The sequence below is a fragment of the Ambystoma mexicanum genome, chromosome 8, assembly GCF_040938575.1.
Source record: "Ambystoma mexicanum isolate Mex_15411 chromosome 8, UKY_AmexF1_1, whole genome shotgun sequence".
Taxonomy (NCBI): Eukaryota; Metazoa; Chordata; class Amphibia; order Caudata; family Ambystomatidae; genus Ambystoma; species Ambystoma mexicanum.
In genome coordinates this window covers 1,250,601,216-1,250,617,346 of record NC_090929.1, presented here as the reverse complement: position 1 = coordinate 1,250,617,346, position 16,131 = coordinate 1,250,601,216, and the positions used below count along the sequence as shown (strand labels likewise).

At 42.5% G+C, this 16,131-nt stretch overlaps 1 protein-coding gene across 2 annotated transcripts in view; it reads left to right on the top strand.

Annotated features, from left to right (window-relative positions):
- The first annotated feature begins 15,719 nt into the window (after nt 1-15,719).
- EXOC6 (exocyst complex component 6) overlaps nt 15,720-16,131 on the top strand; it is a 2,769,442-nt gene continuing 2,769,030 nt past the window's right edge. The window contains exon 1 of one of the 2 annotated variants that reach the window (XM_069611363.1): nt 15,720-16,045. In XM_069611363.1, the coding sequence (XP_069467464.1) occupies nt 15,921-16,045 (125 nt within the window). In that variant the 5' untranslated portion in view covers nt 15,720-15,920. The remainder of the gene's footprint in view (nt 16,046-16,131) is intronic. The other variant, XM_069611365.1, reaches the window with a different exon arrangement.

The following is a 16,131-nucleotide window of genomic DNA, read 5'->3' as shown; positions in this document are numbered from 1 at the left end:
CTATGGTGTCGTGAAGGACTGTGAAGAAGGTAACGAGGTTGCACACTAAGTTTATGTCGACTTACACCTAAGGCAATAGCAGAGTGCATCCTGGCTCTTTTTTCTTGGTTGATGATCCATGCCCAAGACTCAAACTTTTTCTTTGCGCATTGATGGCGATGTATTAGCTCTGAAGTCTTCATGTCGGCTGCATTTAAGATTTGATAAAGATGAAGCACCCAAGAATTTATTAGGCCAGCTTGCTGGCCATTTTTATCTTTTGCGAGGATCTGATAAGCAGGCATCGGTGAGGGTACAAGTATGTTTTCATTGCCACAAGAGATTTCCATAGAACTCTGGTGTAGAGGGAATTTAGTGACAATTCATATCTTAAGATAGTCATTGAAGCCGACTGCAGCAGATTCAAGATACAATGCCAAAAAAGACCCTCCAGTGTCTGTCAAGTGCCTTTGTCGATTTTCCATCCAGCCTCAGCGCCAAATGTTATGGCAGGCACTACCTTTTGAATGTAGAAAGTCAGAACTGGCGCCAACGAGAATTTACCATAGTCCTTATTGATCTTGGCGCCTTGCAGTGCGAACTTTGTCATCCGGGGTTTAAGATCGAGTTTCCATGGCTGTTCGCATAATGAGTTGTTAAATTGGATTCCTAGATAGCTAATATAGGAGACAGAGCTAAGAATTTCCCCATCTACCGACCACCTGAACGACTTGTCTTTGATATTCAGGCGACCGATTGTGAGTATCTTCGTTTTAGTTGGATTTATCTCAAGATCGTTAGATGAGAGATACTCGTGGAGTTTCTTAAGCAATCGCTGGAGACCGATCTGAGTAGAGTCCATTAAGACCAGGTCATCTGCATTTATTATACACTTTATAGGAACATTATTTATTTTTGTCGAGAAGCACTGGACTTGGTTAAGATGGATAGGTAGGTCAGCCAAAAACTGTTTGAACAATTTGGCAGCCATTGGGCACCCTTGTTTAACGCCTTTATCAGTTTGTATAGAGTCGGATAGTTTGCCGTGGTTGTTCGCTCTTACTCGAATCGACGTGTGTGCGTGGAGTGCCATGACTGTAGCTCTCCCGGGCACTTCCAGGCCACCAATTTTGACCAAAGCTTACCTCAATTTAAGCTATCAAAAGCTTGCTTTATGTCAATGAATGCCAGGAACAGTTTTCAATTTGTTTCCATCGCCTCGAGTTTTTGAGTTGTTAGGATCAAAAGGTTAGCCTCAACTCCGACTCCCTTGGTGAATCCAGTTTGGCGTATATCCGGAATCTGTGCTTGTTGTGCCCACAGTGCCAGTTTTGTCGCAAGTTTGCGCTAAAGATTTTGCTGATGGTATCGAGAAGCGCAATTGGGTGGTAGTTGGAAGGGTCATCCTGGCTGCCCTTCTTATAAATCGGCACAACAATAGCCATCAACCAAGAATCCGGAAGCAGTTTTGTGGTCGATATTTGATTGAACAGGATTTCGATGAAAGAAGCCCATTCTTTTGGATGCTTTTTTAGCATCACATTAGATATCAAGTCGGCACCTGCTGCGCGAGAATTTTTAAAACCCCTAATTGCTCGTTCTATGTCTGCCAATGACATTTTCACAGCCCATGGTGCGCTTACCAGATTACTCACCACAACCGGTTCTGCCCGAGGCTTCAGAAACACAGCAATGAAATGCTTTGCCCAGGCAGCCCAGAAATTGGATTAATGATGACGCCAGGGCTTTTGGTATTACTACCATTCAGTATCTGCCAAATGTCTCTGGTATTTTTTGTGACCAGTAATTTCAGCATTAATTCTGCTCAATTTTGATAAATTATTATTGCGTGAGATTTAGCCCACTTGCGGTACTCTCGTCTTCGATTTTTAATTGCGTCTTGCCAATCTTTCCTTGGCAAGTTGCGCTTTAAGAGTCTCAAGTCCTTTCTCATTGATTTTTTGGCTGGTTGGATGACAGTGCTATAATGATGTTTATGAGTCCGCCCAGTTGTACGGGCCACATCCAAAGTGATAAAGTAAGCACTTAACAGAGGTATATAGTCAGCTTGCTGTAGGTGAGAAAGTGTAGCCAGCTTGGTGCCAAGATTATGAATGTGAGTTGCATTAATTCGAAGCCGATTTCCTCCAGCATTAGTTGAAAGAGCGACATTGTTACTTTGAGCCATAGGTGCCCACTCCATCATGATGTAAAATCACAGAAGATTATGATCGCTGTGCTTCATTGACAAAATATTTAATGCCATGACGTTTCCTACTAGATTTTGAGAAACCCAGATATAATCGAGTATACTGTGGCTCGCATCACGGTGCCAAGCCGCTTGAGGGGGTACATCGCCATGCACATTTCCGTTTAACATCGTACAGTTACGAATTGACATTGCATTGAACCACAACTGTCCTCTGATTGGGACCTCATGATCAGGCGTGCGCATGTAGGTTTGACATTTGATGTCATACTTAAACCACAAACAATTTAAATCGCTGCAGCAAATTACTGATAAGTTGTTATATTTCAGCATAGCTTGATCTATGATCAGCATAATTGATTTTACAAAGTTTTTGGTGCTGATTTTCTCAGGATTCCAATACGCATTAAGGATCAGTACATGCTTCCTCTTATTGGATGAATCGATCTTGCTATGTATGAGTGTCCCTTGCACAAAAGGATTTGGGTTAACTGAGTCACCCACTGAACACGATTGCGTTATTCTAATAATTGTTAGAAGACCTGAGTAAGGCCGTCCTTTTATGTTCTTTGAAGCTCGATTTAAGAGTGATGTGAAACCATCTCTCGTCGGAATCTCACGCAGCCATGTCTCCTGTAAGCAGATAATGAGTGCATTTTCAAGTGAGACATCGAAGTCATTAAAGAGGGGCATGAAGCCACGTGTGTTCCATGATAATAGGGAGTATTGGCATTCATGCGCCTCCAATCATGGCTGCTTGGATGGCTGCTATCTCGCACTAGAGTCCTTCAGAGTGCTAATTGCTCTCCTTAATGAAATAGAACGATCTTCACTAAGTTGCTTAAATGTGGATCTTACGGGCTGATTTTTGGATCGTGGACTCTCCGCAGCTGGTTCTAGCATTATCTCAAAGCCAAAGAAAAGTAAATCATCAGCCACCTTCAGGATCGTGTTTCATACTCCAGCAGATGCGATGTGCAACAAGACTTGATAAGATGATTTTTCCGTTGCATACTCGACTATCTTGATATCGTCGGTGTGAATGGTACGAAGTGCGGGCACGCACTTGAATAACTTTAATACATTTGTCCAGTTTAAATTTACCTCATTGTCATCCACTTGAATGTTTTGTAAGCTCAGTTTCCATGTGTGTGGTGAGGTTCCAATGCTTTTCATCGTATGAACACTCGTTTTGTAATGCGCACAGTGAGAGCGTTGGTTTGACGTAAATTTGGGGTTTAGACATGAGTTAGATTTGATGATTGTTTTTCTTTCGTCGCTCAAGACTTTATTTGCCTTTGCATTATCATCAGGTAGGTTTGGAGCACTATGATTCATGTTGCTCGGCAGCTGATTGGACCAGGCTTTTGGAGTAAGAGTTTCACAAGGGGAAACTGCAGGTGGAATATGGACTCCAAGTGGTTCATTGTTGTTGGAATAGGTTGATAAGTCGCATAAGTTGATTGCAGACCATGACCCAGTAGACGACGTAGAATCTTCTTCGGACACAATTCATCTTCGTTTGTTGGTATGATTTGCCCTGCCCTTTGATGACCCTCCAGCAGGCTCATGATTGACGACTGTTGAAGTAGGTGTCAGTGTCGCTTTGCGTGTTCTGGTAAACATGCCAAGTTTTGGTGGTGAGGAAATGTTCCGAATGAATTTCATGGCATTGCCATGTCCGGACCGCTTGTGCTTTTTGAATGTTATTTTATGAGAGTCTGTTACCACCACTGCCTGGGCCTGCACATTTGGCTGTCCCTTGTCAATGCTGGGTGCAGGCTTTGCAGTGCCGGTGAAGATTCCAAAAGATGAAAATTGTGCGGGAGCGTAGCCATTGAGGCCCTGATTCAAGCCTTCGGTTGCACCCAGTGAGCCTCCCAAGAACTGGTTGTCTCCACCGCAAACACTTCTTGTTAAGTTGATGTCTATTTTGGCACTGTTTTGCATATTCTTTTTAGATGTAGGTGAGATTGGCACGTTCTGCTCAGCTGTCGAACTTGTGACTAAGTTTGCCTTAGTAGTGACGCCTTTGACAGACTGCGCACTCGATGAAGGCGAGTTATTTGCAAATATTGGAAGAGAAACAGTATCAGCCTGGACAGCCACAGCAGGCTGGGTTTTGTTTACGTTGTTTCTTACGTTGATGTCAGCCAAGTAACTGGAATGATGACGCATCCAATTTACTACATCCAGCAAGCCTTCTGCGAGGCTGTCATTTTGACAGTGATGACGTGCGGCTAGATCACACAATCGCTGCTGCCATAACACTGTCAAATCGGCTTCTATAGATATTTGTTGCTGAAGAAAGGCATTACATTTGTCAATTTGATCCATTTTGGTTGACAAGTTCGACAAAAGAGCTCCTTGGTCATGAATGCATCATTCAGCGATGCATAAAGTTTTACAAAAGGGATCATTGCAAGTGATGATGTGGCCAGGACATTATTATGAATCTGCATTGAAGCGGCAGCGGGGAGACTAGATCTTGTGCCCGCATTTGCTTGCCTTTCAGTTTCCGTGGTCGATAAGTTTGTTGAGTCTTCATTTGAGGCCAATGTCGCCGACTTGTGTCCATGCATGTGAGTGAGTCCAGCTCTTTTGTGTGCTGCTGTCAATGTGTTCTTCCTTGGAGTACTGGCATTTTCTTTGTGTGGTCATAGTGTCTGGCTGGTTTGAAAGTCGATGCTGAGACTGTTTTAAGCGCCGGATGAGGTTCTGTGGCTAGTTCTCCCTCCGCTAACTCAGTGAAGGGACTAGGAGTTTGCAGAACACCGGCCATTTGTCAGCTAGCTAAAATAGCTGGACTCACCGAATTGTTTACAGTCTGGCCTCCTATGTTAGGCTCGTTATCGGCCAGGGGCTTGGACTTGACCGCTTCGGCCTGAGCCGAAAAGATTATATCTCCTGTTTTTGTGGATAAATTGACCATTGCGTGCCAACTCTGGGAGTGCAATATTGGGATTCCCATCAAGTCGGCGTCACTGATATCAAATGGAGAAAAGTAAATTTCAGAAATGTCACCGGTTTCTGATTGTTTGTGCATACAGGGAATGGAAGAGGAAACAGGTTCCAGGTCGTTTAGGGAAAGCAACATGGTTGCTTCAGGCAATTGCACGGTGTCGGCCGTTACGCTCCCAGACACAGACTCGCTGGGCACGCGTTCCAATGGCAATGACGGATGGTGTTGTATACCCTCTTGTGAACCAGCAAAGGATGTGGCAAGCGAGTGGTTTAAGTTAGTTTGCATTTTTTAAGCCGTCAAAGACAGAGGCAAAGGCAGAGGCAATGATACAATCAGTTTGCTTACCTTGCCACGGCCGCCCCCTGGAGACTTTGCTGCCGTCCATTGATTAATCATTCGGCGTTGTTGTAATGTCTTGTGCCGTGTTTGTGGTCTGAGTCCGGTCCGGGAAGTCTCCACCATGGCTCACGGCGGCCGAGGCGGACTGGGGCGGACTGGGATCTCAATACCAGAACTCCGCGCCGCGCCCCGCGCTGAAAAGATGTTTAAATAAAAAAAATATCACAGAAGCAGAAACATGACCTTTCCTCGTAGTGCAGCTTCTCTCAGCAGAAAAAAACATGGAGACTGGGGCAGACTGGGAACTCAGTGCCTGAACTCCGCGCTGTGATCCGCGCCGAAAAGATGTTTAAATAAAAGAAAATATCACAGAAGCAGAAACAAGACTTGTCCTCGTAGTGCAGCTCCTCTCAGCAGAAATCAACGTGGAGACTGGGGCAGACTGGGAACTCATTAGTAGTTAATGGGGTCCCGTTTCCACATCAAGTAAATTTCAACAGGTGGTCACGCCGCCCACTTTCGGCCTTAGTTCTGCCTTCCTTTTGACACAGTTTTGATATCAATTTAATATATATATTATATAAAAAAGTTATCACATTTTTTAATATCGATTTTATATAAAATGTATAGTTGATATCAAGTGGGTATAATTTATATCAGTTTTGATATAAAGTGAATATACATTTGATATAAATATGATGTCAACATGGGAGCAGCGTGTTGTAGTGTTGCTTGGTCGACTATGGAGGGCGAAGTGAGATCTGAAGACGGACTGTGAATTTAGGCTTTTGCAGCGTGACACAGCAATGACATGAGAGTAGGTTTAGTCTTTAATGTTATAGGAAGCGGCTATAAATTGTATAGAGAGTATAGATGACATCATGATTTTATCATTTTAACGACCCGGGCTAGAGGGTATAGATGGATATAGATTTGATATCAAATTATTGAGCTATAAATATGTTTAGGATGGTTCTAGTATTTTAATGTGAATACAATAGAATATAAATGTATGTTTTAAATGTTAATAAAAAATTGTTGTTTATAATATCTGATTGCGTCTGTATGTTTAAGGGTTATATGCAAACATGCCCGGGCACAACACTGTTTTAAAAAAACATTATTTTTAGCACAGGGCAAATATATTTGGAAGACCGCAGATCTTGGGCCATGTAAAACACATAGCAATATGTGTCATGCATATAAATTGTCACATTGGACTAACATGACATGTATTGATGGGAACTGCTTTTGATTATTTTAAAGATCTGCTTGGCAAAATATGACCTAATTTGATCTTCTGGCCTCATTTTGTATTTTATACTAGACAGCACAATGTATATGATTCGGTCTGTGTGTGCAAAGTGGAACACTTTACATGTCCGAGATGGCAAAAAGCAATTTTTTGGGGGCAGGGGTATTTTCTGAAACAGTGTGATAGCTTTTTTGAAAATTCAGTTATAACTTCAGCATTGCCTTTTCACAATTTTGTACAAACTGCTGCATGACAGATGTATTAATGGTAATTGAAGTAAAAACATTGGGCACTAGCACTTTCAATTACAGTTTTCATATTTTGCTGTGTTTTATAGAATATTGACAATGCTAACAATGTCAATGTGTAGTATCCCCGGCTGCGCTGGACAGGGTTTGAGTATGTGTCAGAGCCCAGCCGGGCAAACTATACATTGACATTGTTAGCTATGTGCGATAGGTAAGATTCTTTTATATAAACGGATTGACATTTCAATTTCTTTGTGGTCCTGTGCTTGGTTGTGACAAAGACATTGTAACATGTGGTGTGCTGCTAGAATTGTAATATTGTTCGTGTATCCTAACAGATGGATGGTACAGAGGGCAGACTCTGAAAAAATAGCTTCCAGAGCCCAGCACTAGGCGCCCGTTGGATCTATGGAGATTAGCTCATCTGAATCAACAAATCCCAGATGTTTTGAGGGTCTGAGGATGGGCTTGCATGTTTTTGTCAGATAAGCAAGGGCTGATGTATTGGGGGGCCCTACACATTGAAGTTGCTCTTCAGATTTGACAATGGACACAGGTGGATTGCAGCAACAGCGAGGGCCGACAAAATGTTTGGGGCCCCAACGAATGATAAAGGAGCAGCTGAGACCTAGGTGCGGTATTATGGTTTCTGTGCTGTTCCTGCATTGGATCGTGACAACCAACGTCTTGGAAATGGTCTGACAAATGGACACCTAACCGGGGGCCTCGTGGGGCAAACCACTGCCCTGTGTTCTACCAATTCAAAGACTCGGGCAACTGGGACAGCGCATTTATACACGTAGTCAGCCCTACAGCGCTATAGGGAGAGGCCTTGTTTCAAACCATAGCTATGAAGTTGATCCCTTACCACTGGTGTGCTTGATGGCTCTGGTGGGTATCACAGGGCATTTAAAAGCTCAAACTTCTTCTGCTAGGGCGGATATGGTGGCCCGATATTATCAGCATCTTCAGGCATTCCTGCCACTTGTTTGGGCGTGCAGTTCTGCTTTAAAAGTTTACAGCTGCAGCCCAGATTGGTGCTGAAGCAGGAGCGGGTTGTGGTGGTGTAAATTCTGGATGCAGCAAGCGGCAAAAGTCACAGTACCATGTTGAGAATGATTCCTATGTTGTGAGACAGTCACAGTGTCGTGGGTCCCGATTACGGCTCAGTAAAAATGGGCCCAAGAGCAAGACACATGGTGTTACACCTGAGAAGGAGAGGGCGATAACTACAAACAGATATGTACAGTTGGGGGCTAATACGAGCGATGTGTTTTTTTTATTAGCGATGACAAAGACAGTGCACCAATAACTAATTCTGAGAATGTAACTGTTGCTAGCTTTGAAGGCGCTGCACCAATAACTAATCCTGAGACTGTAACTGTTGCTAGTTTTGAAGGCACTGCAACAATAACTAATTTCGACAATGTAACTGTTGGGAGTTTTGTAGGTGAGAATAATACTGGCAGCTCTGCCGTTGTTCACATTTTAGAAAACCTCGCTATTGCAGGAGTTAAACCTTTCGACAACTCATCTGTACATTCTCCAACTATTCACCAGGGCGAGCTTGCACTGCCTCTGCAGGAAGACACTCGGGTGGTGACAAATTAGGGGGTTGTGGGGAGTGTACAACCGGGCGTTATACCTGCTGCCCAAAGTGACACAATGTGCGAGTTAGATATGTTGATGTTAGATACAGTGCACCTCTTCAATATGTCGCTCTTTCTCTCTTTCTCTCTCTCTCTCTCTCTCTCTCTCCCTCTCTCGCTCTCTCTCTGTCTTTCTTTACTTCTCTCTCTCTCTGCCGTTCCCTTTCGGTCTCTCTCACTGTTCACAGAGCTGTGGGATCAGGGGAATCTCGTTTGGATAGTGAACGCTCTCAGTAACACTTTAGACATTCTATGTAAATTCCAGTAAAACATAAATTGTTCCTAATATACTTCCTACAATGTTGCCCAGACCACATGTGCATCAGAACGTCTATGTTAGCATAATCGTATGGGAGTGTGTGGCATTTTACCAATACCTCGTCACTTCTTCTTATAGTTTACAGTATCATTCACAGAAATTAGTTCAACTCATGATCACAATTTAGACCATCCACAATGCTTCAAAAGTAAAATATAAGTTTAGCCTATTGTTGTTGCTAAATAGTTTCTCGGTCTCCACCCCTCACACTGGTTTCAATTCACTCAATTCCACAGTATGGCAGATCTTCCACTCTTCAATTTGAATGTTCTCTACTCCAGTGCTGTGCTACTGATCATTGTCATGCATCACTGATTTTAAATGCTCTTAGATGTTCATATATCCGATATAGATAGTCAATAAAAGATACTTTCGGAAATCTGGAAGAGATTATATCATTGCCCTTAATTGCAGAAGGGAAATCTTGAGTAACAGATATCATTTTTATATTACACCGAAATGCAGAGGTTTAAAAGTGCATGCATCACGTGCTTGTACACGGATATATTGGAAAACTAATTTGTGAAAATATAAAACTCTAGAACTGCTGAACCATAAATCAGAAAACTAAGCTCACATAAAGGTAAGAACATGCTTGTGAAGCAATACAATATTAGACTATCACAAATATGAATAATTTTGAATCTATGAAAAGAATATATAGGCTGAATAGGTAATGGTAAATCATACTTGGGTGAAATTTGTATAATCAGGTACAAATCTGTAATTGGACAAAAATGGAATATTACAAAAGAAAAAGACCAAACTTAAACAAGTTCCCACTTCCAGCACCACCTCCTCAGAGGCCTTCTTCCTTTTCTCACCTTCCCCCAGAAGCTCAATGTCTCCAGAGCTCTGGTCCTCTCCAGGCTGTACTGCTGCAACAGCCTATTTCTCAATCTCTCTCTTTCCTCCCTTTGCCCCCTCCAGCTAAGCCAGAATAGTTCTGCAAGACTTATCCTTAGCCTCAAGCCCAGGGACCGTATCTCTCCAGCCCTAAAATCTCTTGAGTAGCTCCCATTGGCAGCAAGAATCAAATTGAAGACCCTCTGCATCATCCACAAGGCCTTCTGGGGCCTGGGACCACGCTATCTCCATCTTTCCCTCCCAAAATACTCCCCAGCTAGATCCTTAAGCCCCTCTAAATCCAACTCTCGATCTGTCAAATGCTTCTCCAATTAGAGAGTGGGGGGCAGGTCTCTCTCCTCAGCTGGTGCCTCCCTTTGGAACAGCCTCCCTGCCCCTCTCAGACTTGAGCCGGACCTCCTTAAGTTTCCCTTCTAATCACCCCACTGCCCCTGTGACTGATGGCCTGATCCTCATGAATGCCACTGGATCACAGGCTCTTCCTCCCAGTCAGTACCAGCACCCCTCCCGCCACTTCACTGCCCTGTTGGCCCCTGCTTGCCTGAGGTTCTCCTCCTGGCTCCCCTTAGCACTTCCCTCCCGGGCCCCCCTCCAGCACTTGTCTACTCCTCTGCTTCTCCTTCCAGCCCCATCCCCCGCACTTCTCCTCAATGCACTTGCACGTCCGAATGCCACATGGCCTAGTAGGACAGTGACTGTACATTTGCTGCTTTTGCCATTGTTATTATTTCCGCTGTTCCCTTCCCATTTAGCCTCTTGGCGCTTTGAAACACAATTCTTGTTTTATAAAGCGCCTTACAAATGCTCAATAAAATAAATAAGCATACAAAGTAAGTAGAAATTGATCACTGTAGTAGCTTTACTATATATTCAGTATATGTGTATACAATCCACAATACAAACATGTTATTGTTTACTAAAGTATATTAATGTGCAAGGAGAGACCAAGGAATACTCTACAAGAAAATTAGCTGTGTTTATTTATCAGGTAGTTGTAACTCGGAAGATACATGTTTTTAAGGGATTGAATAGTTCACCAGTAACATTTATGAATCAAGATAATAGCAACACATTTGCATTCTGATATATTAGAAACAACATAAAGGATTTTTTTGACATGTAAAAATGTGATTAAGTGTACAGTGAGACAATAATTGACTGAACTTTTATTTTCATTTTCTTTCTGCCTTTCCCTCTTATTTCTTGTTGAATTACATCATGAAATTGAAAGAAGAAATGTTAAGTTGCCATTGTTGACAGAATTTTGTATGAAGTATACATATGTTTGATGGGGATTAAGGTTACAAGATAGTCCTCAACAAGTTCACCAAAGGATTTGGAAATGGATATACCCTATGCGGTGAAACACGTGTTGGTGCAAATTAGGCATAAATCAGAATTGTCACCAAGAAGGTAAAACTGTCCTTGGCAAGGTCCATGAATATCTAGTTCTTATGTGAGGGTTTAAATCTGTATTAATTGTTTATCTTCAGATTTTTTTACAAGTATTGAAAAAGTGGGAAAAGAATGGTATTTCCAATAAATGCAATGTTCACAACCTGTGATTATCTGTTTATATTGTGTATTTCCAATTACAAGTATTGGCATTAGCAGGTTGGATGCCACAGTAATCGTTGAGTGCAGACAAATTTTAATGCATACATAGAAACTTGAAAAATGATCAAACAAACGATTTAATTAACCACAAAATAAGGACACTCTGAAGGCACCTACAAGAGAGAACATTATGGTCCACAAACTGTTTAAACATTGTGAGGACCACCATTCTCGCCTTTATGCATACAAGGTTAAAAGGAGACCATGCCCATCCCTCCAACCATTCCACTCCCTTCTCTTAGTCCCCCAGGATGCTCCACTGGGGACTGGCTGCTCCACTGGCACACTTACATTTTGCTGGGCATTGACCTGAATGATGATGGGTTTCTTAAACTTAGGTCCAACACAGTAAGCTGCTCTGTGCATTGCTTCCCCTTGGACAACCAACTGCTTTCCCAGTAGGTATCTTTCCTTTTGTACACTAGGCTATGTTCCATTGTTTTACTTGATACATTCAGTTATCGTCCCACACTGCCTTGTTAGGTCATGTTTGTATTGGCTTTCATTTTTGTACAGTCTCTTGGCCCACAAACTCTCATTGTGTTCTCCCTGGTTTCTTCTTTTGCACTCCTAAACAATAAATACCACCAATAGCAGTGTACCCCAAGACCTCTAACTATCAGTGAGTCATCCAAACTATTTGTTTAGTTTTTTCTAGGAAATCACCTCTTTCCTGTTTACATTAGAGTAGCCAAGCATTAGTTTTCCCTAATGTATTACATATATTTGTATTCATCTCATTTTCTACAAGGTCAGAAAATGTATTTATCCTGATGAGGGCGGCTAACTAAGCGTTACGCTGAAACGTACTCTCTAGGTCAACCCTACACGTCAACAATGTATAAGTGTGGACAACAAATTTACAATTACTGAATTGGTTACATTAGTCCTTTAATTCATATAAGGACTCGCCCAAAGAGTTTATGATTTCATGTGATGATGGATTTGTAATTGAATGCATCAATTACATTCATTTCCAACATTCATGTCCTCTTTACAGAGATATTTGTCACTTTTTTGATTTGTTGTTAAGGTTCACATATTGTATATGTCTAAGTGTTGTGTGTTAAATGGTTTGTCTATACTTATTGTTTTAGTGTCTCGTGTTTGAAACGTATATCAATTTATGCGGCAAAGCAATGCAATATTGAATAAAAAAATCTTGTTGATACTAATCATCAAAAGAAAATGATGTGATAATCATTATTACATAGAATAAAAGCATCTAAATATTGATTTCCTCAAGCGACACACTCGTTTTTTTTAGTACTTTTACATTTTCTTGTAAAAGATTCCCAGTGGGAACACCATTTTGTTTGCTCCACTGGCAGCCATCAATCTTCTCCCTGCAACCTACACACCACTCCCACTTTATTCCCCCAGACCAGTGGTTGGTCCATTGTCAACCCTCCACCTTCCCCATTTGCCAATGCTGCCAATTCCCTCCCTTCCTTCGGTTCCACTGTAGAATACGCTCAACTAATTCATACATTTTACGATACTGTGCTAAACGTGTCCCTGCTCCCTCAAAAAACAATTTTGCCAACCGTTAGTATGTACCTGTGAATTGTATTTATTGAGTGATTGGTACTGTATACAATCTAATTAACATAACATGATGTTATGAGCATTTCAGGGGACATATACTGAATTTACATAGCAGTTGCTGCCCCATTACACTCTATGACCACACAAGCACCTTCATAAGGTAGTTTTTTTTTTTAATTTACATTTTTTTAAAGCGCTCACACAGCCCACAGGCATCGAGGTGATGTTACAGGAATTGTTTTTTTTTTGTCTTAGTTGCGTATTTATAACGCGCTTAAACACCCAGAGGTTTCTAAGCGCTGACCTGGGGATCGAACCTGTGTTGCTTCACGTCATCTTGTTTCCAAGGAGCGCACGTTGCCGCTGAGCTATCCTCCCAGGACTATGTCACGAAGGTCATGCTACTGAACTATTCTAGGGCAATGGTTTTTTATCCCCCTTGCATAGCTAGCTGGTGTTAGTCAGGACCTTCCATCAAATCTTTGATGGGGTAACTCAGGCATATACACAAGTCCACCGTCAGTTACATCCAGGTCAACTCAATAGGATTTAGTTCAGGTGGTTCCAAGGGACTTCGGACCCGAGTAAGCCTCTGTTCCACCATAAAGGCTACTGCAGATTAGTGTTTTGGGTCATTTCCCTACATAATGCACAATTTACATGTATCCTCCAGGTAATTAATGTATGCATATGGCAACAGCCCCCTCATAATTATGTTTTCTTTAAAGAAGGCTGTGTCCATTATACCCTTAAAATGATTTATGGGCCTAGGCCCTTCTTGGAGATGCTTCCCTAGACATGTACTTTGAGTGGATGATTTGGTGAAGGCTTGCTCAAAATATGCCCTTTCCTCATGAAGGTCATTCTACTGAACTATTCTAGGGCAAAGGTAGTCTCACCCATGAAGACAACATTCTCATATTCTTCACCCATCCGCACGCAAAACTTTGCATAGGCCACCCGATGTTCTTTATTGGTGTTGTGGATCGTTGGGCAAGGCGTGCAAAGTAAAAAGGCACGGTTATAAAATGCTAAATAAAAACTATCCTGGTGACCACCAACATAAGATGCACAGTGGGGGTGAAGCCCAAGGCGTCAGAATAAGGCATGGTTATAATAAAGAAATAAATGTAGTGATGGTGACAACCCAACTATGATGGGGTGTAGCCCAAGGGTTCAGAATACAGCATGGTGATAATAAAAAAAATGTATAATGTCCTGGTGACCACCTAAACATTATGCAGAGAGAGGGAGCCCAAGGAGCCAGAATAAGATATGGTTATAATAAAAGAAATAAAAACCATCCTGGTTACCACCCAAACATGATGCACAGGGGGAAAGGATCCCAAGGAGTACGAATAAGTCATAGTGAGAAGTACGCACTTAACTGGTTACCACCCAAACATGACAGGTGGGAAGAAGTCAGAATAAGGCATGATGACAATCCTGTAATTGACTTTGAAGTCCTCTATTTCCAGCACAGATCGCAGCAATCGCAGCACATTATACCTGTGCTGCCTTTGATGCAGTGGTTTTGCAAGATGATCATCTTTAGTTGACACCCAATACGCTCATCCTCTTGTTGCATGTTGATAGTAAAAGAAAAAGTCACTGTACTGCACCCAGGTAAGTGTTTAAAAGGCCAATCCCAAAGGGCGTTGCCAGAGAGTTGAATCCAGCTCTGACCGCCGCTTTCTGCTATCGCCGCTTCAGAACCCACACCCTAATGATGAAGCCAGGAGAAGTGCAGATGAACTTCAACCCACTCACATACGCCCACATACATCACAGTTCTCCGGGCTCCAGCAAAACCTGTGCATGGGCAGAGCGGTTTCCCTCTAGTGCCACTCAGTGCAGTTAAATTCTCCATAGTCAAAGAAATGATGTAAACAAAAAGAAACCAAGCAGCCGCCCCACAATCAGACAGCAGGTCAAGAGGAGAAAGGGTCCTCATTCAGGAGCCAGTATAACAACTCTAAATCACATATGTGTGCAGATGATCCAGGGATGGACGCTTCACCATGCGGTTTATGCAGGATGGGTTCTTGTCATTCCGCAGGTTGATACAGTCACCTTGGAGAAACAATGTTGTTATATGTTGCTTTGTGAGGATGTGGTGTAGTGCTTCAGGCATGCATGGTGGTGATTTTGCTGGTGAGCTAAATGGTCACAGACAATATTTTTCTACTGTCCGGGGGCTATCTTCTCAATATCATGCTCCGTTTACTCTATTAGCATAGATGCACTCTGTTACACTTACCTTAGCAGACATTATTTACGGAATGCACCTGTCACTCACTATTGAGAACATCTAGAGCCTTGGTCAATTTCTTGCATCATGCTCCGTGGATGTCAATTTCTTTGTGGCTCTAGTTGTTTCAACACACGGGGCATTCATTACGTGAATGTTGATTCCCAAGACAGCACATTGTACACAATCTTCTAAAAAATACCACAGGACTGAAATCCGTTTTACATTTGTGACTTCAGCATACTTATGTTCAGTAATTGTTAACAAAAATGTGTGATCAGTAATGGCATGTCCAGCATTGAATCAAAACAAGTTAAAGTCAAATGACTTTGTTGCATATTAACACTATTATAAGGTTAAACTTTAATTCAAGCTGGAAAAAAACAGGACCGTGTCTTGGGCATAACGCATCGCAATCCCCCACTTTTTTGCCTGACGTTTGCATTTCTGCCTATCTGTATCTGTGACGACTTTCACACGTGTGTGTATCTTTGCTTGTGCAGACATTTTCACTGGATGCCAAGGGGTCGTGCCCCAGCAGTCAGGAAGCTGCAGATGACAAGGGGCTTCCTCCATATTTATGCTGACTCCAGACTCGGGAGATGGCTCAGTGAAAGCTGAAAAAGCCTAGGCACCTCCGCGTCAGAAGAGCGTCACGCGCAGCCAGCGGCGCCATGGCCATGGGGAGCAGCTCAGAGATGACAGACGTGCCTGTGACGGACAACGGCGAAGAGTCAATATATGACAATGTCTTTGCTGAGATCGAGACCCTGGAGCTGCCTCTCGGGAGCACGCTGAGGTAGGCATGCGGTGCTTCGACTCTGAAATGTCCAACCAAACATTGCATAGAACCCTTCAGATGTTTAGCAACTGGCAAATGTAGGC